Genomic DNA, 27,298 nt, shown 5'->3' with positions numbered 1-27,298 from the left:
GGAAAGAATCTTTGACGGTGTGCTGGGCCCGGGAGTAACCCGTGAAACGCAGTCCAGGTCCAGTCCAGAATCCAAAGGTTCTGCTGAGAGACAGTCCGACAGGCCAAGGCAGGAATCCGGGCAAGGACAAGTACAGGATCTCAGGCAGGATCCAGCATACAGCAATGTTGCTCCCGCAACCTGGGGCGGGGTCCGACAGGCTTTTATCTCTGTCGGGGTAACGGCTGGTCCTGATTCCCCGGTGACTCACCTCCCTGTCTCACCCGAAGGTGAGCACTCCTCCTGCGAGTACTCAGGTCTCTCCTTCTCTCAGACCTCAGTCTCTGCAGCTGGGGAGATGTCGGTGGGTTACTAGACCCAGAGGCCGCCTCAGCCTCCCCTGACCCAACCGGTAGTGGAGCAGCTGTAAGTGATGGCCCAGCTGGAGGCAAGGAGGTCATCCCCACATCTGGAGCCAGGGCAGGATCAGGCCCCTGACTCGGCCCAGCTGGTGCTTGTTGCAGGGGAACCTGTGCAGACTGGGACTCTTCAGGATCAGGCCCTAGACTTGGTCCAGATGCCACCTGAGGCAAAGGATCCTGTGCAGACTGAGACTCCTCCGGTTCCGAGTCTGAGTCCAAGTCCCAGGTTGGGGGGGGGGGTTGCCCCTCCAGCAGATATCCTGCACATGCAGCCCACTACCAAAATCAGCACAATCACTTTTGTGATTTGTCCCCACAAAACACTTCATCACAGTTTCTTCCTATCTATTCAAAGGGCCTTTGCTGCATGATGCCAAATGTAAGAATTCACTGATCAATGTATCCCAATGGCTCACTGGGAAAACTTCAGAAATTCCTAGAGACATGTGAGCTCAGCTACTCAGCAGCCCCTCTGCCTGAGGGATAGTCCCTGGCATCCTGATACCTGAGTGCCAGACAGGTAGCCATTCCAGAAAGAACAAACCCAGATGAAGACAAAAGGGTGGGATGAACTTGGCTGGGAAACAGGGAAATAGAAATATCTTTTTTTGTTACACTTGATGGGTGTTTGGTGGAGGGCAAGGGGAACCGTGGGGCAGGGTCCAGGATCCAGGATGCTCAGATTACTGCCACCAGACCTCCCCTTTCATGGTGTAACCATGATGTAACTTCTGGTGTCCTTGGTTTTTGTCCAAGGGAGCCCTCAGATTTCTCTGTTAACAGTTGTACATAGGTTGTACATTGACAATAAAAATATTATTATTATTATTATTATTATTATTATTATTATTATTATTATTATTATTTCAAGCTTTGCTGGGTGACAGCTTGAGGCAGCTGCAGACAAGCAGGTTTCTGGTTGCCTATTGAATGTTCTGAGCCTTGTGTGTTTGGTGGAAACCACAGGATGGAAGAAGGATGCTCTTATGCTGCTCAGGTCCCGCTTGCAAACTTTCCATGGATGCAACTGGTTGGCCTCTGTGAGAACAGAGTGCTGGACTAGGTGGGTCTCTGGCCTCTTCTGGTGTCCTTACTCCAGTCCCAGAAGGGCGAGTGAACTTCTGCACCTGGCTACTCACTCTGCAAACAGCTGTGCTTCCCTCTCTCCCTTGCCCAAGGTAGCGACTGGCCTGTGACACTTTGAGAGGAACTGGACTGAACAGGAGGAAGTTGCTGAGTTGCCTAACGGAGGGAGCAGAGAGAGGCTTGGTCTGCTGACGGCAGGGATTTTGTTGTTGCTTTTTGGTAGTATGCAGCTGGACCCAAACTGTGGAATCGGGAAAAGAATTGGGCAGCTGGGAAGCTGATAATATGCAGCTGGTAAAATGCAGGGCAGGACTTGGCATGTGTGTTTGTTGAGCACTTGAATGACTGGCGCTGCCAGGGACAGCTTGCACACAAATTCTAGCAAGGTAGAAGGCACTCGGTTGTATTCTCGTCATTTCACAGTTGGCTTTTGTTTGTTTGTGAGCTGCCTCCAAGCTGCTGAAATGAAAGGCGGTTGTAACAGATACCATATTTTTTGCTCTTTAAGACGCACCAGACCATAAGACGCACCTAGTTATTGGAAGAGGAAAACAAGAAAAAAATATATTCTGAATCCCAGAAGCCAGGAAAGCCAGCGAGATCGCAGAGCAGCAATCCCGCTTGCTGTCCTGGCTTATGGGATAGCAGCGCACAGCCTCTCCCGGGCAAAGGGAACCTTCACCCCCTGCCCAGGAGAGGCTGTGCGTGGCTAAGGCCAAGGGCAGCCCTTCTCCCTCCTTAGGGAAAAGCCACGAAGAGCCGCACACACGCTCCACGCGGCTCTTTAAAGGGAGCGCTGAGCAGAGCCTCCCGCCTGCATTCATGCCATAAGAAGCACACACATTCTCCCTTACTTTTTAGGAGGGGGAAAGTACGTCTTATAGAGCGAAAAATACGGTAGATTGATGAAGATGTTGCCCCAGTGTGTGGCATCTGTGGAAAAGGCAAGCGCCATACAAAGGATCATTAGGAAAGGAATTGAAAATTGGACTGCCAACATCACCCTGCCGTTATACCAGTCTATGATTCAGCCACACTTAGTCTATGATTCAGCTCTCCTCCCAAAGGAGATTGTAGAGTTGGAAAAGGTTCGGAAAAGGGCCACTGAGATGATCCAGGGGAGACGGCAGCTCCCCTGTCAGGAAAAGTTGCAGCGCCTGGGACTAGAGAAAAGGGGAGTCAGAGGCAACATGACAGAAGTTTATGACACTGTGAAGAATTTTATAGTTACAGATAGGTAGCCGTGTTGGTCTGCCATAGTCAAAATAAAAAAATTCCTTCCAGTAGCACCTTAAAGACCAACTAAGTTAGTTCTTGGTATGAGCTTTCGTGTGCATGCACACTTCTTCTGTGTATCTGAAGAAGTGTGCATGCACACGAAAGCTCATACCAAGAACTAACTTAGTTGGTCTTTAAGGTGCTACTGGAAGGAATTTTTTTATTAAGAATTTTATAATTGAAGAAGAATGGACTACTTCAAAAAAATATTATAGTCAAATGAAATCGCAGGCAGGATTTGAGGCAGAAGTGGAAAATGGTAAAATGTTGGTAAATAGAGAAACTTTTTTTCTGACAGATAACGACACAATGCAGTAGAAAAGATTTGAGTACAAGCACTGCGGAGGTGGGAGTGGGAAGTCAATTTATGAAACAATGCAATTATTTGAGATGAGGATCATTGTGAAAATGTTTGGGAAATCTAATAAAAAATTATCCCACAAAAAAGGAAGTGGGGGGGGCAGAGTCTCCAGCCAGCTGCTGCCCCCGAAGAGTCCGTGGTTGGTTTTCCTCCAGCCCTGTGCCGCCTCTTGGTCTTTGGCCATAACCCACCATAAAACCTTTCTGTTTCAGCCCTTCCCGGCCCCTCGCGAACATGAATGATGCCATGGTGACCCACATGTCCTCCGGAGCCCCGACTCCAACGAAAAGGTAGGGATGTGCACTCTGTGATGGGTGGGAGATGGGGGGCTCCTCTGGGGGCGCTGCAGAGAGAAGGTGGCTGATGAAGGAGCAAAGATGGCAGCTCCTGCTCTGAGCGTTCTGGATATTGCTAAAACCAGGTTTGATTGCTGGTGGTGTCTCTGCTGCCTGAGGTTTCCCCCCACAGTGCATTTGATCCATTTCTCTCCACCTGGAGGAGGCACTGGGGTTCCCTGTCCGCTGGGACCAGCCCTTCTCTCTCTCCCCACCCAAAACACCACCCTTCAGGTCTGAATTCCTCCCCCCCACCCCCATGACCCGCTGTGCAGAACCTGAAACAAGTTCATTTCCCAAATGTCAGGAGGCAACTGAGGAGGATAAAACCACAACTGACGGCTGGAGAGATCTGATTTGGTGTTTCCCATTGACTCTCTGAAGAGCTTGCCTCCTTTCTTAGGCAAAGATGAATTGGAGTCTTCTTTTTAAGTTCCTTTCGCTTGTTTTTTAATCATCAGTTTTGTCTCCTTTTTGTCTCATGCATGTAAAGGCTACGTTTGTTTTGATCTTGTCCCTTAAGTGAGTTTAATGTACAGTCATAGCTCGGGTTGAAGTAGCTTCAGGATGAGTATTTTCGGGTTGGGTCCTGCGGCGACCCAGAAGTAACTGGGTGCATTACTTCTGGGTTTTGCCGCTCGCGCATGCGCAGACGCTCAAAATGACGTCACACGCATGCGCGGAAGCGGTGAATTGCGACACATGCAGATGCACGTTGCATTCGCTTCAGGATGCGAACGGACCTCCAGAATGGATCCCGTTCGCATCCAGAGGTACCAGAGGCACTAATTATAATTGTAGAAGGATTATCCTGACTGGGATGAGCGGTGTTTGTCTCTTAATTGGCCCAGGGAGCTACCTTAGACTAAGCAGAGACCATTCTCCCATTGGGTTTGAGCTGGCTTTGAAGACTTCTTAAGGGCACAGTGGAAAGGAAAAGAAAGAGGGGAACCTACTGACCAGGCAACGCTCTTGAGTGGGCATTATCTGGAGCTCCAGGAAGGGGCTGGCTCTGGGAGTAACATCTCCATCTTCCACTGCTCCAGCTTCTCCTCCCTGCCTGGAGGAGGCGGCAGAGTCAGGAAGAGAAGGCGCAGGAGCAACTGCAATTGGGCAACATCAGAGAGGGCACAACCCTGGCAGGCCCAAGCCAGAACTGGCCCTAAGCTAAGGCACACATCGTTTGGCGCTCTCAGAGGGCTCGCACGTGGCTGAAGAACATCAGGAAAGCCTGGCTGCTCTCCTCTCCTCTGGTTTCCAGCAACTGCTATTCAGAAGCATCGCTGCCAAGCCTAGCCATTATGGCTAGTAGCCATGAGGAACCATTACCCTCCATGAATTTGTCCCATCCTCTTTCAAAGCCACCCAGTCGGGGTCAGAGGAAGCGAGAGTCACTTGTCCCTGCCAGAGCAGCCCTTGCTAAGCAGCTATGCCTTCAGCAGTCCTCCACCAGCAACTTGCCCTGCCTGTGCCATGATCTGATGTCAGTTTTGCAGTTTTCACCTCCAGGGTTGAGGGAACGAGAAGGTTCTGTAAGAAGCACACACTTGAACATTCAAGCAGCACCCGAGCTCTCGGTTTCGTGTAGGTTTCCTGCTGTCTCATTCAGGATTCAAGTGGAGGAACGTGTTGGTGGAGCAAGTTTCTTCTCCTTCTTCCTCTCTCCCGCTTGTTCCTCTGCAGCTGCCCCCTTCCCATATATCACAGGCTGCTTTTCTGACATTTCCAGACAAGAGGGTCTGGATTCTCCTTGCCTCTGCCCAATTGCACATTTTATTAGAAGCCTTGAAGCTCTGATGCCCACATGCCTCTGTCTCTTTTGATCTAGGCCAGAGGGAGGCCTGCTGAGATATGCTGCCTTGTGAGCAAAGCATGGCCTCCTTCCACAGACGCAACCTGAGTTGGGATGGAGCTGGAGCCCACGGCCTCGTAAACGGGAGTCCAGCCAGACCATAACACATCCAGCAGCTCGCTTTGTGTTTGCTCTGCCCGTAAAGTGATGTCACGACGAGTGTTACAAGCCCTGGTTACGACCGTGTTGCTCCAGAGTGGGGGGCACAAAGACAGGTCGTGGCCTTTTGTACTCTGGCACCGGAAAACCGGTAGCGGAGCCTCGGGCATCCTGCTTTGTCTTACGAGAGAGGGAGAAACCATTTGGGCAAGGAGACTTAAAACAGTCTTGAGAAATGTAAGACATGAAGATCAGACAGGATTTCTACCCACAAGGCAACTGAGGGATAATGTGAGACCAGTGCTGAATGTTACTGGATATTTTGAAAAGCGTGGAGATAAACAGATAGCAGTGAGTTTCTTTAGATGCTGAAAAAGCCTTTGAACTGCCTTTCTCACAATCTGACCCACGAGTTCTAGTCTTATGAAAGAGGGAGAAACACTCTTTCCATTTTCTCAATGCCATTCACAATTTTATTTACCTCTGCAATGCCCCCCCCCCCTTTACTCACCTTTTCTCTCTCCCCAAGAGCTCGCAAAGTTGTAACTTTTCCTCATGGGGCGGATGCTTCATTTCGCGTGGTCATTTTGGTTTTCCCTTTCTCAACCTTTAATTCAAGCCTCTTCGCTTGGGGGGCCACCGGCTTTTGGGAGCTTGTTCCTCTGCCACCCTGAAGTTCATCAGAGGGGTGGAGTCATTGGCTTGCATTGCTTTTGTTCTTGCTTTTATTATGTATTTTGTATTTTTATCTTGTATTTTTATGCTGTGAACTGCCCTGAGATTTACAGATGGAGTGCGGTATAAAAATTTTGAGCATCATCATCATCAGGGTGAAACATGTCAGCACACAACCACTAAGTTAAAACCCAGCCCGTTACTAAAAAAAAAAAGGCTCCCTGGACAAGTGAAAAGTTCTCCATCTGTTGCTGAAAAGGCATCAAAGTTTAACGTCTGGGTGGGGAAGATGAAGAGCCAAATGCCCCCTTGGCAAACATTCACCCAGCTCAGCAGCAGCCTTGCTCCCTCCAGGGGATCCTTCCTCCTCCTCCTCCTCCTCCTCTTTTGTCTTGCTCAAGATGGGCTCTTGCCTCCTGGAAGGTCCCCCATGAATCTTACGGGGGGGGGGCTCCTTGTTTATGACTTTCCACTGCCGCTAAGCCCAGCTTTATGGCGAGGCCATAAAACACTGCAAGCGGCAATTGAAGTCAGCTTGGAGGTGTAATGCCTTTAAAGCATGATGCGGGGTCAGAGGTGAGCCTTGTAAATAGTCTCATGCCATAAAAGTAATTGGGGAAAGGGAGGCGCTCCAAATGGGAGAAGAGTCTTTGTGCCCCGGGGAGAGGAGAGGAGGCTGTGTCTAGAGCAGCCGCTTTGGGGCACCCCAGGAATAGCTGGAACTACAGCTCCCATCACCCCTGGCCATACTGTCTGGGGCTGGTGGGAGCTGTCCTCCAGCAACATCTGTGGGCACCAGGTTGGGGAAGTCTGGCTTAGAGCAGACAGAAGAAGCGCCGGCTGGATCAGGCCAGTTCCCCAGCTAGTCCAGCATCCTGTGGACGACCAGATGAAGCAATGGATTTGAGAACAGGAGCACCTTCTCCCCTCCTGCGGCTTCCAGCGCCTGGGATTCAGAAGCTGCCTCTGACAGTGGAGGGCAGAGCAGAGCCCTCCTGGCTAGGAGCCAGCGACATCCCTCCCCCCTCCTCCTCCTCCATGAAATGATCCAATCTCCGTTTAAAGCCATCTAAGTTTAAAGCCATCTAAGGGACACTGGTTGCGCTGTGGGTTAAACCACAGAGCCCAGGGCTTGCCGATCAGAAGGTCAGCGGTTTGTTTTTGTTTCTTAAAAAAAGATATTTATTAAAGTTTTTAATGTATAACAGTAAAAATGAAAAATAAAAAAAAACATACAAAATAAAAACAGTTAAAAAACACGTTGATTTTCCATAACATATCTTCCTTACACTTATTTCCCTGGACCTCCTCATACCTCCCTTTTTTGTATTCCACTTCAGTTTGTTAGTTCAGCAAATCCTTACCATTAAGCTTTTACCCTTTTGCAAACCTTTTTTCCTATCTCTTAAAGCATTACAGCTGGAAACCCCTTAGTTTCTATCCAACATCCTTCTAGCATTCATTAATAGAAGGTCGGCGGTTTGAATCCCCGCAACAGGGTGAGCTCCCGTTGCTCGGTCCCTGCTCCTGCCAACTTAGCAGTTTGAAAGCACGTCAAAGTGCAAGTAGATATATAGGTACCACTCCGGCGGGAAGGTAAACGGCATTTCTGTGCGCTGCTCTGGTTTGCCAGAAGTGGCTGAGTCATGCTGGCCACATGAAGCTGTACGCCGGCTCCTTCAGCCTATATAGCGAGATGAGCACCGCAACCCTAGAGCCGTCCATGACTGGACCTAACAGTCAGGGGTCCCTTTACCTTTAAATTGGTAGCCTCCTATGGGCTGTGCACTGCATGAAGAAGGACGTCAATGCAAGAAGACTCTTGAAAGTCCCATGGACTGCAAGAAGATCCAACCTCTCCATTCTTCAGGAAATCAGCCCTGAGTGCTCCCTGGAAGGACAGATCCTGAAGCTGAGGCTCCAAGACTTTGGCCACCTCATGAGAAGAGAAGACTCCCTGGAAAAGACCCTGATGTTGGGAAAGATGGAGGGCACAAGGAGAAGGGGAAGACAGAGGGTGAGATGGTTGGACAGTGTTCTGGAAGCTACAAGCATGAGTTTGACCAAACTGCGGGAGGCAGTGGAAGACAGGAGGGCCTGGCGTGCTCTGGTCCAGGGGGTCACGAAGAGTTGGACATGACTAAACGACTAAACAACAACAGGGGAAGGAAGGGAGTGAGGAGCTGCTGCTTGAGAGACGAAAAGTGTCAAGGGGCATGTCTTTGCCGGAGCTGGGAGAGGTGGAAGCAAGCAAATCTTGTGGCAGAGAAGCAACGGCCTCTCCATTTCTGCTCAAGTGAGCTGGAAGCAGAATGCCGGTGGGGGCTGCTCCTGGGTCTCTCTTCATTATGGCACCATTTGCTCCAAGGGGGGCAGGGAGAGCTCCTTAGGCACACCTGGGGCAGTGTTTGCATTTTGGGACTCCTCAAGTGCTGCCTCCTCCTCCCTCCTTGCACAAGAGCGGCTGCTCTTTGCCTGCAGGTGCTAGGTGATGCCGATCAGAAGGCCGGCGGTTTGAATCCCCCACGAAGGGGTGAGCTCCCGTTGCTCAGTCCCTGCTCCTGCTGACCTAGCAGTTCGAAAGCACGTCAAAGTGCAAATAGATAAATAGGTACCACTCCAGCGGGAAGGTAAACAGTGTTTCCGTGCGCTGCTCTGGTTCACCAGAAGCGGCTTAGTCAGGCTGGCCACATGACCCGGAAGCTGTACGCCGGCTCCCTCGGCCAATAAAGCGAGATGAGTGCCACAGAGTCCCCAGAGTCGGCCACGACTGGACCTAATGGTCAGGGGTCCCCTTTACCTTTACCTTTACCAGGTGATGTGGGTAGCTTTGGGGAGGGGGAAGAAATACGGGAAAATCCAAATAAAAAAATTCCTTCCAGTAGCACCTTAAAGACCAACTAAGTTAGTTCTTGGTATGAGCTTTCGTGTGCATGCACACTTCTTCAGATAAGTGTGCATGCACACGAAAGCTCATACCAAAAACTAACTTAGTTGGTCTTTAAGGTACTACTGGAAGGAATTTTTTTATTTTGACTATGGCAGACCAACACCGCTACCTATCTGTAACTGGGAAAATCCAACTCTTTCTCCTTGCCACCGTGATTCCACACTCTTTCCAGTGAGGTTCCTGCACATTTCCTTCCATGTTTTGAATGTTTTTAAGTTTCCTTATTTTAATTGTTGCTTGCCATCATTTGCATTTTCCCAATTGCCCTCATCTTTTTATTTCTGTCGTGTTGTTTTGCCTCCTTTGCTCCCCCCCTCAGGTTGCACTACAGCCCGGCCCCCTCCAAGCGGCTTAGGGATGAGCATGCCCTGATTGCAGCCTATGTGAGCCAGCTCCAGAGTGGCGCACGGTCAGTCTTAGGAGAGGGGGGAGGGCAGGGGGAGCCCATGAACATGGCAGTACCATGCGCAGCTGTGCCCAAAGCCCTGAGTAGCCAGCTGGACCACGACATAAACTGAAACTTGCGCATGGAGAAGGGCCTTGAGGCTGCAGCACTCAGTGCTCCAAAGGGTGCGCGTGCATGCATTGGATCTGGGCACATGGCCCAAAGAGGGTTAGTTTTTAAAACCACATTCTTTGTAAGCAACTTAATGAAAAAAGCTTCTAAATGCTTTTTGAGAGTCCTGAAATATTGAGCGGTTCCGAATGAACCATCTGTAGCCCATGGTTCAAACATGTTTATTACAGGGCTCTCTTTCTTTCCTGCCTAAATTTGCTGAGGGGATTCCTCTGCGATAATGACTATTTCACCTTGATGCATGGTTTCAAAATGAGGAAGCAGCCTTGTTTTGGGGGTAGAGGGAGCCATGATTGTATTTGTAAAACATGCAGCCTGGCTTTGCTGTGGGTTAAACCACAGAGCCTCTTGGGCTTGCCGATCAGAAGGTCGGCGGTTCGAATCCCCGCAACGGGGTGAGCTCAGTCCCTGCTCCTGCCAATCTAGGAGTTCAAAAGCACATCAAAGTGCAAGTAGATAAATAGCTACCACTCTGGCGGGAAGGTAAACGGCGTTTCCGTGCGCTGGTCTGGTTCGCCAGAAGCAGCTTAGTCATGCTGGCCACATGACCTGGAAGCTGTACGCCAGCTCCCTTGGCCAATAGAGCGAGATGAGCGCCACAACCCCAGAGTCGCCTGCGACTGGACCTAATGGTCAGGGGTCCCTTTACCTTTACCTTAAGAGCACAGAAGCAGCAGCAAAATTCAGTTAAACGGCAGCAGCAGCAAGGCTGTTTCGTCCTTTTGAGTTTCAGAAACAACCTCCTTTCATCTGCTTCAAACTTGGTGCCCCAGGAGCCCAGCACATGGGTGCATGAGGCTCTGGCTTGCAAAAGGTGTGCTCACCATTGTGTGCAGAAATGCACACCCTCCCTGACCTAGCGAGCAGCTTTTTCGCAAAGGAAAGCCCAACGGAAATGAAATACACACCATCACTTGCTCACCCCACACCTTCTCACACACAGCCCAACAGCCAGGGGGCGTCTTTCCCAGAGGAATTAGGGGGATGCCACCTCCCAGGGCATCTTCACCCTAAACAGAAGTCGGGACCCAATTGTGTTTAAGATGGATCTTCCGTTGGGTTCACTTCTGCTCGGCAGGACATTTGGTTGCTGCGTCATTTTAAACAGGTCAAGTTTCGTTCCTTTTTATTTTTACGCACAGGAAACCATCCCAGATGACTCTGCTACTCCTCTGGTTGGTGCTGCGTCCAATCAGTTCTGGTTTGCCACAGCTGAAGCCCCTTCAGATTTACAGCCTGAGCTCTCAGTCCAATCCCTGCATCCCATTTCTTCTTCTGAAACATAGGACTCCCTCTTGTCCAATTCCTCTTTCAAGTTGGTACCAGCCGTATATTCCTGAGGCCTTTTGCAGACTCCAGCCGGCTCCCTGCTCCCCACTTTGCTCTGGCCATTTTGTCATCTTCGTGGCGCTTCAGATTTGCAAAGCTCTTGGCAGCTTGCCCTTGCAAAACAAACAAACCCACGTTAAAACCAGTTAAGACCAACACAAGCTGTAAAAGTTTAATAACCCATCAGAGACTCTTCCAGATCCCGCCTCGCTAAAAAGAGGCCCCCAAGGCCCCAGACATTCCCCCTGCTGCAAAGGCAGGGCCACCACCAAAAAGGCCTGCCCTCATTTGCCACCTTCTGGACCTCCATGAAGAAGGGCCTCAGTTGACGACCGCAGGGTCCGGCTTGGTTCACATGGGGCCCTGGAGCTTTTTGGGGTTCTGAGCCACATAAGGCTTAGATAGATAGATAATTTATTATGGTCAAAGACCAGCTCGCATAACACAATAACAACAGTGTTCATAAAGATAAAATATACAATCAGAGCAGATCGCAGCAATAGCTCATGAGTTAAAATTGAAATATATACATACACCTGTAAAACTGAGATTTGGGCTACGATAAAAATTGACCCTGAGGCCCCCCAAAGGGCGACTTCAGCATTTCCCTGGTAAGCTATTTTATTCTAGAGGGTGATCTGTGCCTACAAATCTGGGCAACTGATAGGTCAAAAACAGAATGCTGACTTGGGCCTGGGAAGAACTAGCCCTGTTTTGATGCTGGCGTGGCAGGAGGTACGGTGGGAGGGCCCTGACTCCGGTCTGGCGTTGGGCAACTGACTGGCGCTCACGCTTGTCGGCTTTCTCTCCCCGCCCCCAGCAGCGTCCTGGACAGCCCCAGCCGGCTGGACGAGGAGCACCGACTCATCGCCCGCTACGCTGCCAGGCTAGCTGCGGAAGCTGGAAACGTGGTAAGCAGCCAGTCTGGCCCCCTCTCTTGCTAACAGTTTCTCTGATGGCGGTGGCATGCTCTGCTGCTGCTTCCCTGGGCAGGTGAGCTGGCAGCGCTCGGCTTCTTTCGAAACATGCTGCAGCAATTCAGGAGGAGCCTTTTACGTGGCTGAGTCTGTGTCCCTCCAGTCAATTTCGTCACGTTGCACCACAAACGTGGCGCTCAGATTGGGAGTCACATAATTAGTTGGAGGCCAGGCTGGAGCCACGCAGGCCCCGTGTCCCCAGGGAGGCTGCCTTCCAGAGAGTCAGCATATTGGAGCAAAGGAAATCTTGTATGCTTGCTTACGCTTCGCGGTGTTTTCATGCTGCCCGTTAAGAATAGGTTCTCTGGGTGGTGTACAACTTTTCTGTTAAAAAACAAAACAAAAAGCCACACCATAAAATATCAAAATACAGAACATAAAAAGGTCAAGACAGCATCAAAATTAAATTGATAGCGGACAACAGTAGCGCCCCCCGGGTCCACAAAGCGCTGAAACGTGTTTTTAAAAAGCCTGGTGAAGTTTCTAAAAAGGTTGGAACTGGAAGGACCACAATGCAGGCCCCAGGTGAGCCTCTCTGGGGAGGGCATTTCTTAACTAGGGTGCCACCACTGAAAAGACCATCTCCTTAGTAGCAACTCCCATAAGAACCCGAGACGAGCCAGCTGGATCAACCCACCTGGTTGGCCGCAGAGAGGGCAGAATGCTGGACTACAAGGTCCAATGGCCTGATCCAGAAGGCTCTTATTATGTTTCTTATGGAGGATCTGCCCCCTGGGGACAAGGCACTAGCTCAGTCAGTAGAGCACAAGACTCTTTATCCCAGGGTTGTGCATTCAAGCCCCACGTTGGGCAAATAATAATTTTGTTATTTATTCCCTGCTCCTCTGGCTGGGTTTCCCCAGCCACTCTGGGCGGCTCCCAGCAGAACACTAAAAACAGAATAAAACCTCCAAGATCAAAAACTTCCCTAAACAGATTCCTGCCTTGCAGGGGGTTGGTCTAGATGGCCTTTGGGGGTCCCTTCCAACTCTATGATTAAACGACAGCCTGATCTGATTTCCTTCCCCGTCTTTACCACCATCTGCCCAGTGCTGTTGGTGACGGGGAGGGGGCTGCTCGCGTGGGTTTCAGTGCTGGGTCCTCGCTGAGCCCTGTGTGTCTTTGGGGTCTCTTGACAGCCACGCCCACCCACAGACCTGGGGTTCAACTTCGATGCCAACAAGCAGCAGCGGCAGCTGATAGCAGAGCTGGAGAACAAGAACAGGTAAGGGGGCTCAGGTGGCATGGAGGAGGGGGGGCCGCCCGGCCTTCTTTGGGCTCCTGAGCAAGAGATCTGCTCCCTTCCCCACTTTCCATTGCTGCTGCCTCCCGGTGGGAGTTCTGGGGACGGATGCTTTGACAAGGAGACAGCCCCCACACAGTGCAGCTGGAGGATTCTGCAGTCCTTACGCTCCACCAGCTCAGTGAAAGGTTTCATTTTTTATTTTTGCATAAGAAAGTTGGCTTTCAAGAAGCGCTGTGAAACTACTGTTAGAAATATTGTTTTAAAAATACGATGTGATTAAGAGTATTTGAGTGCAATATAATATTGGGAAATGTGAGACGAGGATAAAAAAATAAACGGAAAATTATCAGACAAGCTGAGGGAAGTTCTGGAAAAAAGGGTTTAAGTTAAAAATGGATGTATAATTTTGTAAATATGTTGTTTTTTTTTAATGGAAAATCTAATAAAAAATATTTATTTTTTAAAAAAGTTGGGGTGGAGAAAAATGAAGGCTTGGTGTTTTAAAGGGGCGTGCAAAATATTCATGCCCTGGCATGGCAAAGAGAGAGAGAGAGAGAGAGAGAGAGATGGGGGAAGAGTCCGGACGAGGTTCCCTCTGTGCCGGACTCTTGAAGAAGACGGGGATTGGACTGATTGACCCCTGGGACCTCTTAATAATAATAATAATAAATTTTATTTATACCCTGCCCTCCCTAGCCAAGACCGGGCTCAGGGCGGCTAACACCAAATATAAAAACAATTGATTGAAATACAGCTTAAAAACCAAGATTAAAATACAACATTAAAACACTAAAATGCAGCCTCATTTCAGTGGAAACTCAATCAACTCTTCCAACTCTACAACTCTGTGGAAGTGGAGGGCAGCCCATTCTGCCTCCCCACTGGCCTTGGGTCCACACCTGCGCAAAACTAAGCATGCCACAGGTGGGTCTCCTATAGCATCTTCTTCTTCTAGGACGTATCTCTACCTGATGATACAAACCCACCCAAAAATAATTGGGTTGTGTGTGTGGATTGTGCTGCAGAAGATTGCAGCCCAGCCCGGGCCAGAGTTCACTAACTCCACTCACATATTAAACCCTGTTTAAACTCCTTCCCTGGGAGCTTAGAGAGCAAGAGGGCTAATGCTGGTTTCTTTATTTTACTTGCACAGAGAGATTCTGCAAGAAATTCAGCGGCTGCGGCTGGAGCACGAACAGGCCTCTCAGCCGACACCAGAGAAAGCCCAGCAGAATCCGACGTTGCTGGCGGAACTGAGGCTATTGCGGTAAGAATGTAGGGGAGGGACAGGACCCCAGGAGGGAGGTTGCTTGCACAAGAGTACTTATTCACGCAGCAAGCAGTTCAGCTGTGGAACTCCCTCCCACAAGAGACAGGGATGGCCGCCAACCTGGATGGTCAGGGGAGAAACAATGCTGTCCAGGGTTGTAAAGACTGCGGAGAGAATAATTGGGTGCCCTCTTCCCACCTTGGATCAAATCTACGCTTCCAGGTGCCATAAGAAAGCTGCAGAGATAGCGCAGGATAGTGCGCACCCCGGAAATGATCTCTTTCAGCTTCTGCCTTCTGGAAGAAGGTACAGGGTTATAAAGACTAGGACCAGCCGCCTGAGAAACAGTTTCTATCCAAATGCAATTTTGGTTTTAAACTCAGTGTAAAGTAGTCTGTATGGGAGTATATTGTATTTAAAAATGGGGTATCAGAGTTTTTAGGGGGTTAACCAGGTTGGGATAGCTGGGACAGCAGGCTTGTTGGTTTCTGAATGTCTGATGTAGATTCCCCCCCCCCAATTTCGTTGTTCTGTATGGGACAATGACAATAAAGATTATTGTATCGTATCGATGGCTTGAAAAGAGGATTAGATGAATTCAAGGAGGAGGTGGAGGAAGAGAGGGCTATCTTATGTTCTTGTACTGCTGGCGGTTGGCCGTGGCAAGCAGACTGAACAGACGGCAGAGCTGTGCCCGTCTCTGATTCTGTGCCACCTTTACCCAAGGCAGAGGGCTTTTCTTCACCCTCACAACTGCCCTGCAAGGCAGGCAGCTGCATAAGTATTCTGCCCATGAAGAGCGGGAAGGATAGGGGCCGTATTTGCAGGCCGCTTGACCTTCTTTGAAGAAGAAGAAGAAGAAGAAGAAGAAGAAGAAGAAGAAGAAGAAGAGTTTGGATTTGATATCCCGCCTTTCACTCCCCTTCAGGAGTCTCAAAGCGGCTAACATTCTCCTTTCCCTTCCTCCCCCACAACAAACACTCTGTGAGGTGAGCGGGGCTGAGAGACTTCACAGAAGTGTGACTGGCCCAAGGTCACCCAGCAGCTGCATGTGGAGGAGCTGAGACGCGAACCCGGTTCACCAGATTAAGAGACTACCGCTCTTAACCACTACACCACACACACTCACTGAATACCAGCGGAACTGCCTTTCTGGTGTAATAAACAAAAATCTGCCCTTATTCCCTTATGGGGGACACAAGAGCCCTTATAGAGTCCTTTATAGGTTCTCCATCAGTCGGAGAAAGTAACAGAGGCCAGCCAGAGAATATTGAGAAGCAAAGCAGTTTGTAAGCCTGATCTTTATTTGACTGTTGCAACAGGGTGTCCCCTTCACACACAGGAGAAGGACCCCGAACCCAGGTGTGTCCGCCCTTATATAGCCATTTTAAATTGCCCGCCCTGGAGTCCAAGACCACCCCCAGAAACATCATCTATACATCACAGAAAAGGTGGTCTACAACAGAAATCTGAGTGCGTTGTTTATCTCGTCTGACAGGTTTACCTGTTAATGGTCACTTGATTGGATACCCTGGGGAGCCTGACCGTCTTTTGTAATGATAAATACTTAGTTCCTGGGCCGGGTCACAGGCTCACCCTGTTCATATACAGACATACGCTTAAGACAGGATTTGCGAAGGAAAAGACAATGGGGAGGCGTTTCCATTTTCCTTTGACTTTGCAGAGAAAACATTTGGTCAGTTTGGGAGCCAAAATGGCTTCATGGCTGTTTTCCTGTGCTGCTTCAGATATGTGGTTTATATATTTACGTACGTGTCTGCTTGGTACATTTATGAACATTACATATCTAAGACTTTAATTTTTTTATTTCACTGGCAAACTGGCCGCTTCTCCTTCTTCGACCCAAAAAGGCAAAGGAAGGATGAGCTGGAGCAGCGAATGTCTGCCCTTCAGGAGAGCCGGCGGGAGCTGATGGTGCAACTGGAAGGGCTCATGAAGCTGCTCAAGGTAAGGCCTGTCGGCGCTCACATCTCCTCCTCAGCACCTGCCACATTCGCAGCTCCCAGGCAGGTTGGGCATCAAACCTGTGAGAAGCCCTTTCTGTCCTGCCTTAGCCCGAGTCAGACCATCCTTTTCAACTGGCAGCACTGATCAGGGTTGGACCCAGGCCTTCCAGCACTCAAAGCAGGGGCTCTGCCTGCCCATAAGCTACAGCCCTGGCCCTTGCCCTGGGAGAAACCACCTCCAGAGGGCTGTGTGTGAGATCCAGCCTGCTCTTGCATTCAGAAGCCCCTTCATACTTGGCCAACGGAGCCCCCAAGAGGGGCTGTTCTCGTCTCCCTCATTGTCTTTGGTCCCTTCCTGCAGAGAAGGCATTTGCCTGCAGCATCTTCCAGGTGGCGTGGGTCTTTAGAGGTCCTCTGGTCCAGGCATAGGCAAACTCAGCCCTCCAGATGTTTTGAGAATACAATTCCCATCATCCCTGACCACTGGTCCTGTTAGCTAGAGATGATGGGAGTTGTAGTCCCACAACATCTGGAGGGCCGAGTTTGCCTATGCCTGCTCTAGTCCCACCCCCTAGGGCTCGATGCTGGAAATCCAGTGCTAGAAGCATCCTCTGTGCTCAGGTATCTGTCCAGCTTCTGCCTGAAGACCTCTAGCAGGGAGATCCCAGCCCTGCCCGCAACTCGTTCCATTACTGTTTATCCTTAGGAAGTGTTCCCCCCCCCCTGATGTTTAGCCCAGTAGGTCCAGCAGGAGGAGAAGTGAAAGAGTCTTTCCCCTTCTCCTGTGTGATGACAGCCTTTGGGGGGCTTAAAGGTGCTGTGCTGTGTTGGGGTGTGGATAGATGCCAGGAGAGGATATATTTATTAGATATTATCCTTCCTTCCTCACGCTTGTGAGTTCAGCAGAGTGCATCCCTTTGCAGCTTAATAGGGAAGCTTTGATAGACTAGTTTTAGCCTTTTCATTTAAGGATTCCAGGGCGCTTTAAGGCAGCCTGGATTTTCCTGGTATTTCCCCCTTAGAGCAATAACCGCGCAGTCTTGTAGAAGGTAAAAATAACATTTACTCACTCAGAATACCTGTCAAAGAGTAACCAAATACAGCAGCTTTGTTCAGGCAGGCTCAAAATAGTAATTCATTTACAAGGACATACGTAAATCTAGTTTAAGTCTGAGCATGGAGCTCAGATGAGCAGATGTTCTCACACTGCTGGCAGAGAGGGAAGAGGAAGAGGTGAGAGGCAGTGTGCCCAGGCAGGTAAGAGAAAATACATGGCTATGGCCTCTGCTTGTCAGGGCACAGGGGGCGTTCTCTCACAGACAAGCTCACAGGAATACGCGGAGCTTCAGCTCCCATCATGTGCCTATCTAACAAAGCAGGAATTGTTTGTTTGCCTATATGTTAAATATCCCACATCCTGTCCCCTGCTCAGTCCTCTGAGTGTTCCCCGATCCTTCAGCCCTTCCTCACGGGTCTTCTTTCCCACCCATGTTTCCTGCATGCAGAGCCCAGACCTCACGCCCTGCCCTTCCCTCTCTCTCGCTGGGCCATGGGCACCTGGACTCAGCCTGTCGCATCCCTGGCAGGGAAGCCAGAGGCAGCCATGATGGTCTCACACAGCGCAAGGCAGCGGCTCCTGCCCTCCTGCCTCCCTTCCCTGTGTCCTCCTCCTCCGCCTCCTCCCTTGGTGTCCTTGAGTGTCAGCAGACGTGGGGTTCCTCTTGGGGATCCCTGCCTGTGTCTGTTCCCCCCGTCCTGATAAGGATTAACTGTCCTCTCTCTTTCTCTCACACCTTTGCTTACTGCCAACCTTTATAGGAAGAGGAGCAGAAGCAGGCAGTAAGTTGATACCCCGTCAATCTTTTCTTCCCTTTGGTTCTGCATGAAATGACTCTGTGCGGCACTTTCTCATCCTGGTGGGGTTTGGGTGCCCAGGAGGCAAGTGGCGCAGAGCCACCTTTGGGTGCCCAGTGCAGGATGAGGGTGCTCCTGTCTCCCGCAGAGTGTGGGCTTATTAACCCTTGGCACACCGGATTAATTTCTCAATGTGTTTATTTCCCAAAACGTAAGACTAACGAACCAGTCCCGGTTTGATTTGTGTATGTGTGCATTTAATGAAATGTGCATGATTGACAAGACATGGAAATGCAGAGGTCCTCCCATGTCGCTCTGGCTGCTTTTTCTGCCCTAAGGCAGTCTCCCGTCTTTGGTAAATCCTTGCATTCTCCTTCCTGGCCACGCGCACGAGTCCCCGCATGGAAACAGGCAGCCCTGTCTGGCCCTGCATCCTGCTGCCTTGACAAGCCTGGCTCAGCAAAGCTGTTTCTTCCGGGGTGGGGGGCTCCTCCAAGAGACCACCTTGTTGAGCATCTGTCTTGATTTGCTGGATGTGCAGGGCGTATGCAGAGGTCCAGAGACGATGCAATATTCCGATTGGTTTTGTGTGGAGGTTGCATGACAAGGAGTGTCTGTCCTGGTCTGCTTGCGTGGGTGGAGACTGTATGTCCTCTTGGGCTTGCTGATCATAAGGTCGGCGATTCGAATCCCTGTGATGGAGTGAGCTCCTGTTGCTCTGTCCCAGCTCCTGCCGACCTAGCAGTTCGAAAGCACACCAGTGCAAGTAGATAAAGAGGTACCACTGCGGCAGGAAGGTAAATGGCATTTCCATGTGCTCTGGTTTCCGTCACAGTGTCCCATTGCACCAGAAGCGGTTTAGTCCTGCTGGCTACATGACCCGGAAAGCTGTCTGTGGGCAAATGCCGGCTCCTTCTGCCTGAAAGCAAGATGAACACCGCAACCCCACAGTCCCCTTTGACTGGACTTAACCGTCTAGGGGTCCTTTACCTTTACCTTTTTTTTTACCTTCTCTGTCACTTGCTTATCTGACACTTATTGGTGCCAACCAACCATTTGTGCATTTCCCCAACACTTTCCTGACAGCAAAAAATACTTTTTTAAAAAAAGGAGACTTGTTGCACTAGAGTGCTCTAATCCACATTAATTGCATAGACCTAAACTTCCAGTATGCAGCTGACCGTCTGCAGGAGACGGTCCCTCCCCACCTTATTCCTGCCCGGCAATTAACTCCGAATCCCCTGCAGAGGGAGCCATTCTTCTTTCTTAAGCGAGCAGGCTTTGGTGCTGGTGCAGCAGGACGGAAGCCAGCTGGTGGAAGCGCCAAACCTCTGGCCTACTGGGGCTTCCCTTGGGGATTTGCACATCTGCAGTGTTGTGCAGGTCCCCCAAAGACTGGGTTTGGGGAAGGAGAAGCACGTTTTCTGCATCTGTTGCAAAAATCTCCATAAGCGGTGCAAAGAGGTGCCTGGAAGCCAAGAATGAACACTTTCCTGCCTTGTTGAAGCCAGGGTGACCTCCCGCCTCTGTCAGGCTTCAAATGCGCAGAGCCTCCTGACGACTTCACAGTTCTAATCTATTGTAGTTTCTGGTGAGCTTTCACATCTGTCGAGTGCTTCCCCTTTTCATGACACCTTAATGATGTTTTAGGGGCTACTTCTGGGTTCAGCGCTGTGCGCATGTACGCAATCTCATGTCGTTCGGATGCGCCTAAATCAGCACTTGCCTGTATTTATTGTGAAAGATGGCGCAGCTGCTTCTACAGTACCAGATCCCGACGCACATCAATGTAGCATCTAGGCAGCTATTCCCAGATCCGCTCTCTGTGGAGCCGTTGCCACAACTGGGGAGCACTCTCCCCTCCACCAGTTCATGCACCTTCCCCTGACGGGCTGCGCACATACAGCCAGAGACTGCGCCTGTGTGGAAACTTCCTCTGCTCTTCCCACTGCAGTCGCCTCCTGGTTCTGGGAGACGGGATGCAGGAGAGGGTGAGGAAGACCCTGGCCCTGCACTTGCCTCTTCCTCCTCTTCTTCCAACCCCTCCTGTGCACCACCCTCCAGCTCTGAAGCTTCCCCTGCCGCTGCCTCTTGCCTCCTGGCCGCCACAGGTCCCCAGTGCCCCCCTCTCCCAACTCCAGTCCACACTCATCAACCTCTTGCCAGCCCCTGACAACACCTGTTGAGCAAACGGGAAGTGGCCATTTTGGTGTGTCTTTCTTGGCATGGAGGGGGACATGGGTGGCGCTGTGGGTTAAACCACAGAGCCTAGGACTTGCCGATCAGAAGGTCCGTGGTTTGAATCCCTGTGACAGGGTGAGCTCCCGTTGCTCAGTCCCAGCTCCTGCCAACCTACCAGTTTGAAAGCACGTCAAAGTGCAAGTAGATAAATAGGTACCACTCTGGCGGGAAGGTAAACGACGTTTCTGTGTGCTGCTCTGGTTCGCCAGAAGTGGCTTAGTCATGTTGGCCACATGAGCCGGAAGCTGTACACTGGCTCCCTTGGCCAGTAAAGCAAGATGAGCGCCGCAACCCCAGAGTCGGCCACGACTGGACCTAATGGTCAGGGGTCCCTTTACCGTTACTTGGCATGGAAGGAGCACAGGGGAGAGACCTGCCCTGCCCCCTTTGGCAGTTCCTTCCCAGGCTCCCTGCAAAGCCACTTCCCCAAACCACTTGCACTTCCCTGCTATTCTGGTGGGAACAACCCCCTGTCCACCTGCAAGGCAAAGCAAACTGCTTTTGGTCAGATTGCAAAGAGGCTCCTGCCCATGTGGCTGCTGGCTACTGACCTTTGCAACGACCCCCTGGAACGTGGCTGGGCTGTCTGGCTGCTATCAAGCAGCCACCAAGGGGAATTGTCTCTCCTGCTTATCATCACAAATAGCCCGGCCCGGGGTGGAGAGAATAGAGCCCCCAAGGCTTGCACACCCTCGGCACCTGGGTCTCATAAAAAGCTTCGGAGTTAAATATTGACACGTTTCACTCCAGAATGTGGAAGAATGGGCTGTCCCTTTCAAGTGAGCTGCCTGCAGACTTTTGAAACTCCCATTTCTGTCTCCTGGGGGGGGGGGCAGGCACCGGGCTAACCCCCAAAGTGTTCCCATGGCAGCCTGGCTTGCAGGGGCGGGGTGTCCCCTGGTCTAGCTGTGGGAGGAGAGGCTCCCCATAGAACTTCAGGTGGGTTTATTTTGAGATCCCTGTATTTCAGAAGAGTTGGACTAGATTACTCAGGGTCCCTCCCAACCATACAAATCTCTTGCTGGGAAAGGGAGCTAAATGGTGGGTTGTATGTTGTATGTGATGTAAAGGTGCTAGGCAGGTAGAAGGAGAGAGAGAGAGAGAGAATGTTTCTGCAAGCACCGAGTTAACAGTTTATTTTTCCAAACTAGATTTGGGAAAGAGGATCTGCTCCCACAGATCCATTTTTCCATGACATCATTGTGTGGAAGTACTCAGTGCATTCTGAGCAGACTGCAGTTTGCCACGTCCAGAGAAACCTGGAAACGTGGTTTGGATCAGCTCTCCGTCACAGGCCTGGAGGCGGAGTGTTCACCAAACTCATTCAGGGCACCGAGTCCACGGAAAAGTTTCAGTGGCCACATAAAGAGCAATTGTCCGTTAAGAGTTTGGGTGTAATCTTCGACACCCCCCTTTCCATGGAGGCGCAGATTGCAGCTATAACAAAGGCGGCATTTTTTCATCTCCGCCAAGCTAGGCAGTTGGCTCCTTATCTCTCTCGCCCTGACCTAGCCACTGTGATCCACGCGACGGTCACCTCCAGACTGGATTATTGTAACTCGCTCTACGTGGGGCTGCCCTTGAGACTGACCCAGAAACTCCAGCGGGTGCAGAATGCCGCGGCGAGACTCCTTATGGGGTCTTCGCTGCGAGATCACATTCACCCGGTGCTATACCAGCTGCACTGGCTCCCGGTGGGGTAAAGGATCAGGTTTAAGGTGCTGGTTTTAACCTTTAAAGCCCTATACGGCCTAGGACCCTCGTACCTACGGGACCGCCTCTCCTGGTATGCCCCACAGAAGAACTTACGGTCTGCAAATAAAAACATCCTGAAGGTCCCAGACCACAGAGAGGTTAGGCTGGCCTCAACTAGAGCCAGGGCTTTCTCGGCCGCGGCTCCAATCTGGTGGAACACTCTGTCACAAGAGACTAGGGTCCTGCGGGACCTGACATCTTTCTGCAGGGCCTGTAAGACAGAGCTGTTCCACCTGGCCTCTGGTCAGGGCGCAGCCTGACCCCCTCCTCTGGCAATCTGCACGGAATTTTGCTTAATGGTTGCCATCAATTTGATTTTAATTAATTTTTATAATGAAAGGTTTTTAGAATGTTGGATTATTTTGATTGTTGTTAGCCGCCCTGAGCCCAGCTTCGGCTGGGGAGGGCGGGATATAAATAAAATTTATTTATTTATTATTATTATTATTGATCCTGGGAATTGGCTCCACTTGTCCTCCAGGCCACGAGCCCCCGGTTTCTCAGCAGAGCCTTTTCCCACCTCTCCTTTCATCAGGGCTTGTGGCTGTTCCCTTTATCTCACCAGATGCCCCCACTTCCCCACTGGTGCCGCTTCTTGAAAAACCTTAGGAATAAGCAAGGCGTGGAGCCCAGGGTGCTTTTAGCCTGGGAGCCATGAAGCTCTGCTGAGCCCCCATCCTGGCTCCTGAACTGTAGGAGGCCTTCCTGGGAAGCTCTGTGGGCACTGAGAACCAAGGAGGAGCCCTCAGCGTTGGTGCAGAGAAAGCCCTCTTGGGCTCAGCTGCTGAATCCCACGGAGAAGACCCTGGGTGGGGAGCAAGGAAGCGTCACATGACCACTGCGGTGGGAGTCTTATCTGAAGGCAACGCCCCATGGCTTCTCTGTATGAGGAATCTAGTGGTTTATTTGGATTCCTGGTCCCACAAAGAGGAAAGAAGAGAACTCTGGACAAACGGGGCTTTGTGATGTTGGGTTTGGCGCAGCTGCCCAGTATCTGAGGAAGAAGGGTCTTCAGCCAAGCTGCTGAATGCGGCTGGAGCCTCTGCGTAGAGGGGGTGGGGGGTGGGCTTAGCCTTGGAGATGCTTTAGCGGGGTATACAGTGGCCTCGATCCCTGTCACAAAGGCCAGACGTTGCTGCAGAGGAAGAGGAGGAGGCGATGTTTGCTGACAGGTTACTCAGAAGAACAAGCCTTGCTGAAGAAGCAGAGCCAGCGTGGCTTCTGCTCGAGCAAGTATTCTCTCTATTTGAGTTATTTGAGAGCGTCAACAAGCACTTAGAGGTGATCCAGTGGACATTAAGGTACATGGGTTTTCAAAATTCTTTTCAGAATGCACTTCACCAAAACTCCCGAGTAATGGAATAAGAGGGGAGGTCCTCTTGCGGATCAGGAATTGGTTACGGAGCAGAAAACAGACAGCAGAAATAAATGGATAGTTCTCCAAATGGAGAGATGTAAGAAGTGGCTTTTGGGGGGGTTTCTGCCCAGAGATGCCCCTCAGCTGATCCGAAGGACGTGCCCTTTCCTCCTCCCCCTCCCTGGAGGCACAGGGGGCCAGTCTTGTGACTCCCAGTTTGACCACAGTGGCATTGGGCACTTCCCAGCACGTCAGGTGTGTGGTGATGGTCAGTCCCATGCGCAAGGGGTGTTGTGCTGCGTAGCCTGCCTTGTCCGCCATAGTTCACCCTGAGCCAGAGGGAGCCCAGGAGCCCTCAGGGCTCTCACTTGGGGGCAACGTTTCTCTGAAGTGCCCAAACGGAATTGTCCTCCCCAGCCTGTACCCAAAGATTTCTGCCTTGTCTCAGGCCCCTGCACATAGCTAGCCGTGCCAGGAAGCCGCCAGGTTGACAACTTCCTCCGTGAACCTTGGGAAGACGTTTGGCACCCCACAAGCTTCCCCACACTTCCTCAGAGACCACCAGGGCCTTTGCTTGCCCACAGACGTCATCCTGGTGAGGCTGAAACTTCCCTTGAGAAGATGGAGCTCAGGCACTGGCTGTAGATAAGGAACCGTGTTTGTGCTTTTAACTCAGGTGAGCTTGGCTTGCCCTGCTTGTCTGGCTGGACTCCTCTGGGGCAGTTTCAAGCCTCTTTCTGTGGGTCACTCTCTCTCTCTCTCTGAACATGGTGCTCTCCAGACGGGGTCTGGCCTGTGCCTCTGCGGAGCCAGGGCTGGACGTCTTGGGCTGCCGTTGGCCCCTTCGCTCTGATGGGATGGGCATTCCACACCCTGCCCAGGCAGCCCTGCCAGAGGGCAAAGGACAGTGGCGGCCCTTCCCTCCAAGGACCCCCTCTCTGTTCCCGGACAGTTGGAAGTTCCCGCTTCCCACAAGTTAATCATTAGGGCTGCGATGGAGTTTGCCTTTCCCTGCCATGGAGCCCCACTCCCGCTTTGCAAGGGAGGAGCCTCTGCCTCGTTTACTCTGGCCTGGAGCCGTTGCGTGCAGCCAAGGGGAAGGGGAAGGAGCGAGGGCTGAGTAGGGGGTCTGCAGGCCCTTTTCCCAAAAAGCCAAATGAGCTGCTTCGCATTTCTGCCGGGCTCCTCTCTCGGGCGTGTGCGTGCAAGCCCTGCTGCTCTGTCCTTGACGTTCTCCGCCATCTTAGCTATTTCTGGCTCCCTCGTCCTGCCGCCACAGCGGCAGCAGCAGCCCCCGCACCACACAGACTCCCCCAGCACCACAGCTGCTGCAAAAGCCCCGGACGGATGAGCGTGCGTGCCGGCGCGCTTTAATTGAATTACGCAATTCTGAGCAATTAAACGCAATCTTCTGCCTCGTAATCCCGTCGTTCCTGCCTGCTTCCCCCCTCCCTCCTTTCCATGTGTTTGATTAGACAGCTGTGCTTTTTTTGGGAGCTGCCGGTGCCAGCAGAGGCCCAAAATAGAACATGCGAAATGGACGGTGCACGTCTGCCTGCCTGCCTGCCTCCTTCCCTCCCTTCCTCCGCCCCCCCTACTGTACATTGCTGTCCGGGTGCCAGGAGCACATGCTCCGGCCCCCTCTCCTGGCTGCGCACACAAGCACCTTTCCCTCTGCCGCCGCCAAGGCGTTTCTGCGCAGCCCTGGCGAAAGGCAGCAGCCGAGAGGGTGATGGCGCTTGTTTTGTTTAAGCATGCAGCGGCAGAAAGCGGGGAATTGTCCTCCCCAGCCATCTGCTCACCTGGCTGCCTTCCATTCGCTCAGGAGACAGCGGCGTACGTGGGGATGAAGAGCCTCTTTCATTCCGTTGCCATGATAACAGGGCCGGTTTCGGAGTTTTAGCAGGGAAAGGGTTATTAACACTTTGGGGAGAAGAAAGGTTATGAGGCTGCTGGAGTAACAGGGATTGTTCCTGGAAGTTTCGCAGCAACGCACAGAGAGGGGAGACCAGAAGCGCGAAGGGCCCTTTCAGAGGCAGGAGCCACAGCTGACGGGGGCCACGAATAGGAGCCGCCCGCTGCCTGCCTTGCGTGGGCTGCTCACCCTAAGGACTCCTCTAGGTGGAAGGCTGGACGTCGGGAGAGCCCTGGGGGATCAGGCCAGTGTGGCCCATCTGGGCCAGTTCTCCCAGTGGCCAACCACCTGCAAATGGGAAGCCCAGAAGCAGGATTCGAAGCTGGGAGCTCTCTCCCCTCCTCCAATGTTTCCAACATTGCTGCCCCCCACTGCGGAGGGCAGAGCAGAGCCCTCCTAGCTGGTGGAGATCAATAGCCCTTTTCCTCCATGAATTTGTCCAGTCTTGTTTCAAACAGGTTGCCTTCAGCCTAGTGCCAAGTAGCTCAAGGATTTCTGGCCGTGCAACAGAGCTTTTTCTCTTTCTGCCCCCCACTCCCTCCCGTGTACCCCCTAAACCTGTTCTTCGGCTTCCCCTAGCTCTCCGGAGCAGATTTGGGAAGGGGGGAAAGGAGGGAAGTCCTTTTGTGCTAACAGTAATCCTTGCGCTGGCAGGATGCGGGAGCTGAATATCACCCAGGGCTGGAGCGCAAACTTTGCTTCCAGAGGATCCCCAGTATCTCCAGTTGAAAGGGGTCTCTGGTGGGTAGCAGGCCTGAGCGCAACCTCAGCTGGGAAACTGGAGAGAGAAACTGCTGTCAAGAGGAGGCAGTGCTAGGCGAGGTCAACCAAAGATGTGGCATCATGAATCCATGTCTGGCCTCCTGGATGGTAAAAGGGTGTTGTTGTTTAGTCATTTAGTCGTGTCCGCCTCTTCGTGACCCCCTAGACCAGAGCACGCCAGGCACTCCTGTCTTCCACTGCCTCCCGCAGTTCGGTCAAACCCATGCTGGTAGCTTCGAGAACACTGTCCCACCATCTTGTCCTCTGTCGTCCCCTTCTCCTTGTGCCCTCCATCTTTTCCAACATCAGGGTCTTTTCCAGGGAGTCTTCTCTTCTCAGATAAAGGGGTAGAATCATAGAATTGTAGAGTTGGAAGGGATCCCATGGGTTCTCTAGTCCAGCCCACTGCAATGCTGGAATATCAGCTAAAACTACTTCCCGCTAGCACCCTTCCTGCCCCCTTCACGTTGCCTATTAAGGACCAGGTCTGTTTGAATCCCAAGTGCACAGTCAGATGGGGCCAGAAGCAGCAGAAAGAAGCAGCACATTGGTGACCCTCATGAACGGGAAAGTGTGTAGGGGGAACTAATCTTCCAGTCGAACCCCCGCCTCTTCCAGGGGTGAAAGCTGGCCTCCTCCCTGGCTCAGCACCTGCAGCCAAGCCCAGCGTCCGGCTACCTGGGTTTATCCTGGCACCTGCCTTCAAGGAGATGCTCTTGCGCAGCAATCATGGATTTCGGTGGGACTTCCTTGCAGGAAACGAGCGCTCAAGCTCTGCTCATGCCTCTTCAAGCACCTCGGCCGGCTGGCTTTATTTTTAGCTGGATTTCCAAGTGTGTTTTCTGCTCCTAAATGACTTGGAATGCGATGGGACGCAGCCAGCCCATCCACGGAGGCATTTGGCTCTCAGGGACCCGACTTCCTTGCCCTGTGCAGCCGGCCTCTGCATAGCAGGACTTCCACGGATCCTGGCTCAGGAGAAGCCTGCAGGCCTGCTTTTATTTTTGTAGC

The 27,298-nt window shown here is 51.6% G+C and overlaps 1 protein-coding gene and 1 long non-coding RNA gene across 9 annotated transcripts in view; one reads left to right on the top strand and one right to left on the bottom strand.

Moving 5' to 3' along the window:
* Window positions 1–27,298, bottom strand: part of LOC309529773 — a 405,398-nt gene that overhangs the window by 98,669 nt on the left and 279,431 nt on the right. The window lies entirely within an intron of this gene.
* Window positions 1–27,298, top strand: part of DTNB (dystrobrevin beta) — a 114,372-nt gene that overhangs the window by 71,562 nt on the left and 15,512 nt on the right. For 2 of the 8 annotated variants that reach the window (XM_082217603.1, XM_082217602.1), the window contains exons 10-16: window positions 3,339–3,416; window positions 9,357–9,446; window positions 11,764–11,854; window positions 13,060–13,145; window positions 14,320–14,433; window positions 16,308–16,404; window positions 18,222–18,242. In XM_082217603.1, coding sequence (XP_082073729.1) covers window positions 3,339–3,416; window positions 9,357–9,446; window positions 11,764–11,854; window positions 13,060–13,145; window positions 14,320–14,433; window positions 16,308–16,404; window positions 18,222–18,242 — 577 coding nt within the window. The remainder of the gene's footprint in view (window positions 1–3,338; window positions 3,417–9,356; window positions 9,447–11,763; window positions 11,855–13,059; window positions 13,146–14,319; window positions 14,434–16,307; window positions 16,405–18,221; window positions 18,243–27,298) is intronic. The other 6 variants (XM_082217604.1, XM_082217608.1, XM_082217607.1 and 3 more) reach the window with 6 other exon arrangements.

The sequence above is a fragment of the Podarcis vaucheri genome (assembly GCF_965113315.1).
Source record: "Podarcis vaucheri genome assembly, chromosome: 3".
Taxonomy (NCBI): domain Eukaryota; kingdom Metazoa; phylum Chordata; class Lepidosauria; order Squamata; family Lacertidae; genus Podarcis; species Podarcis vaucheri.
The sequence above is the reverse complement of the archived record's forward strand: the minus strand, read 5'-3'. Positions and strand labels throughout refer to the sequence as shown.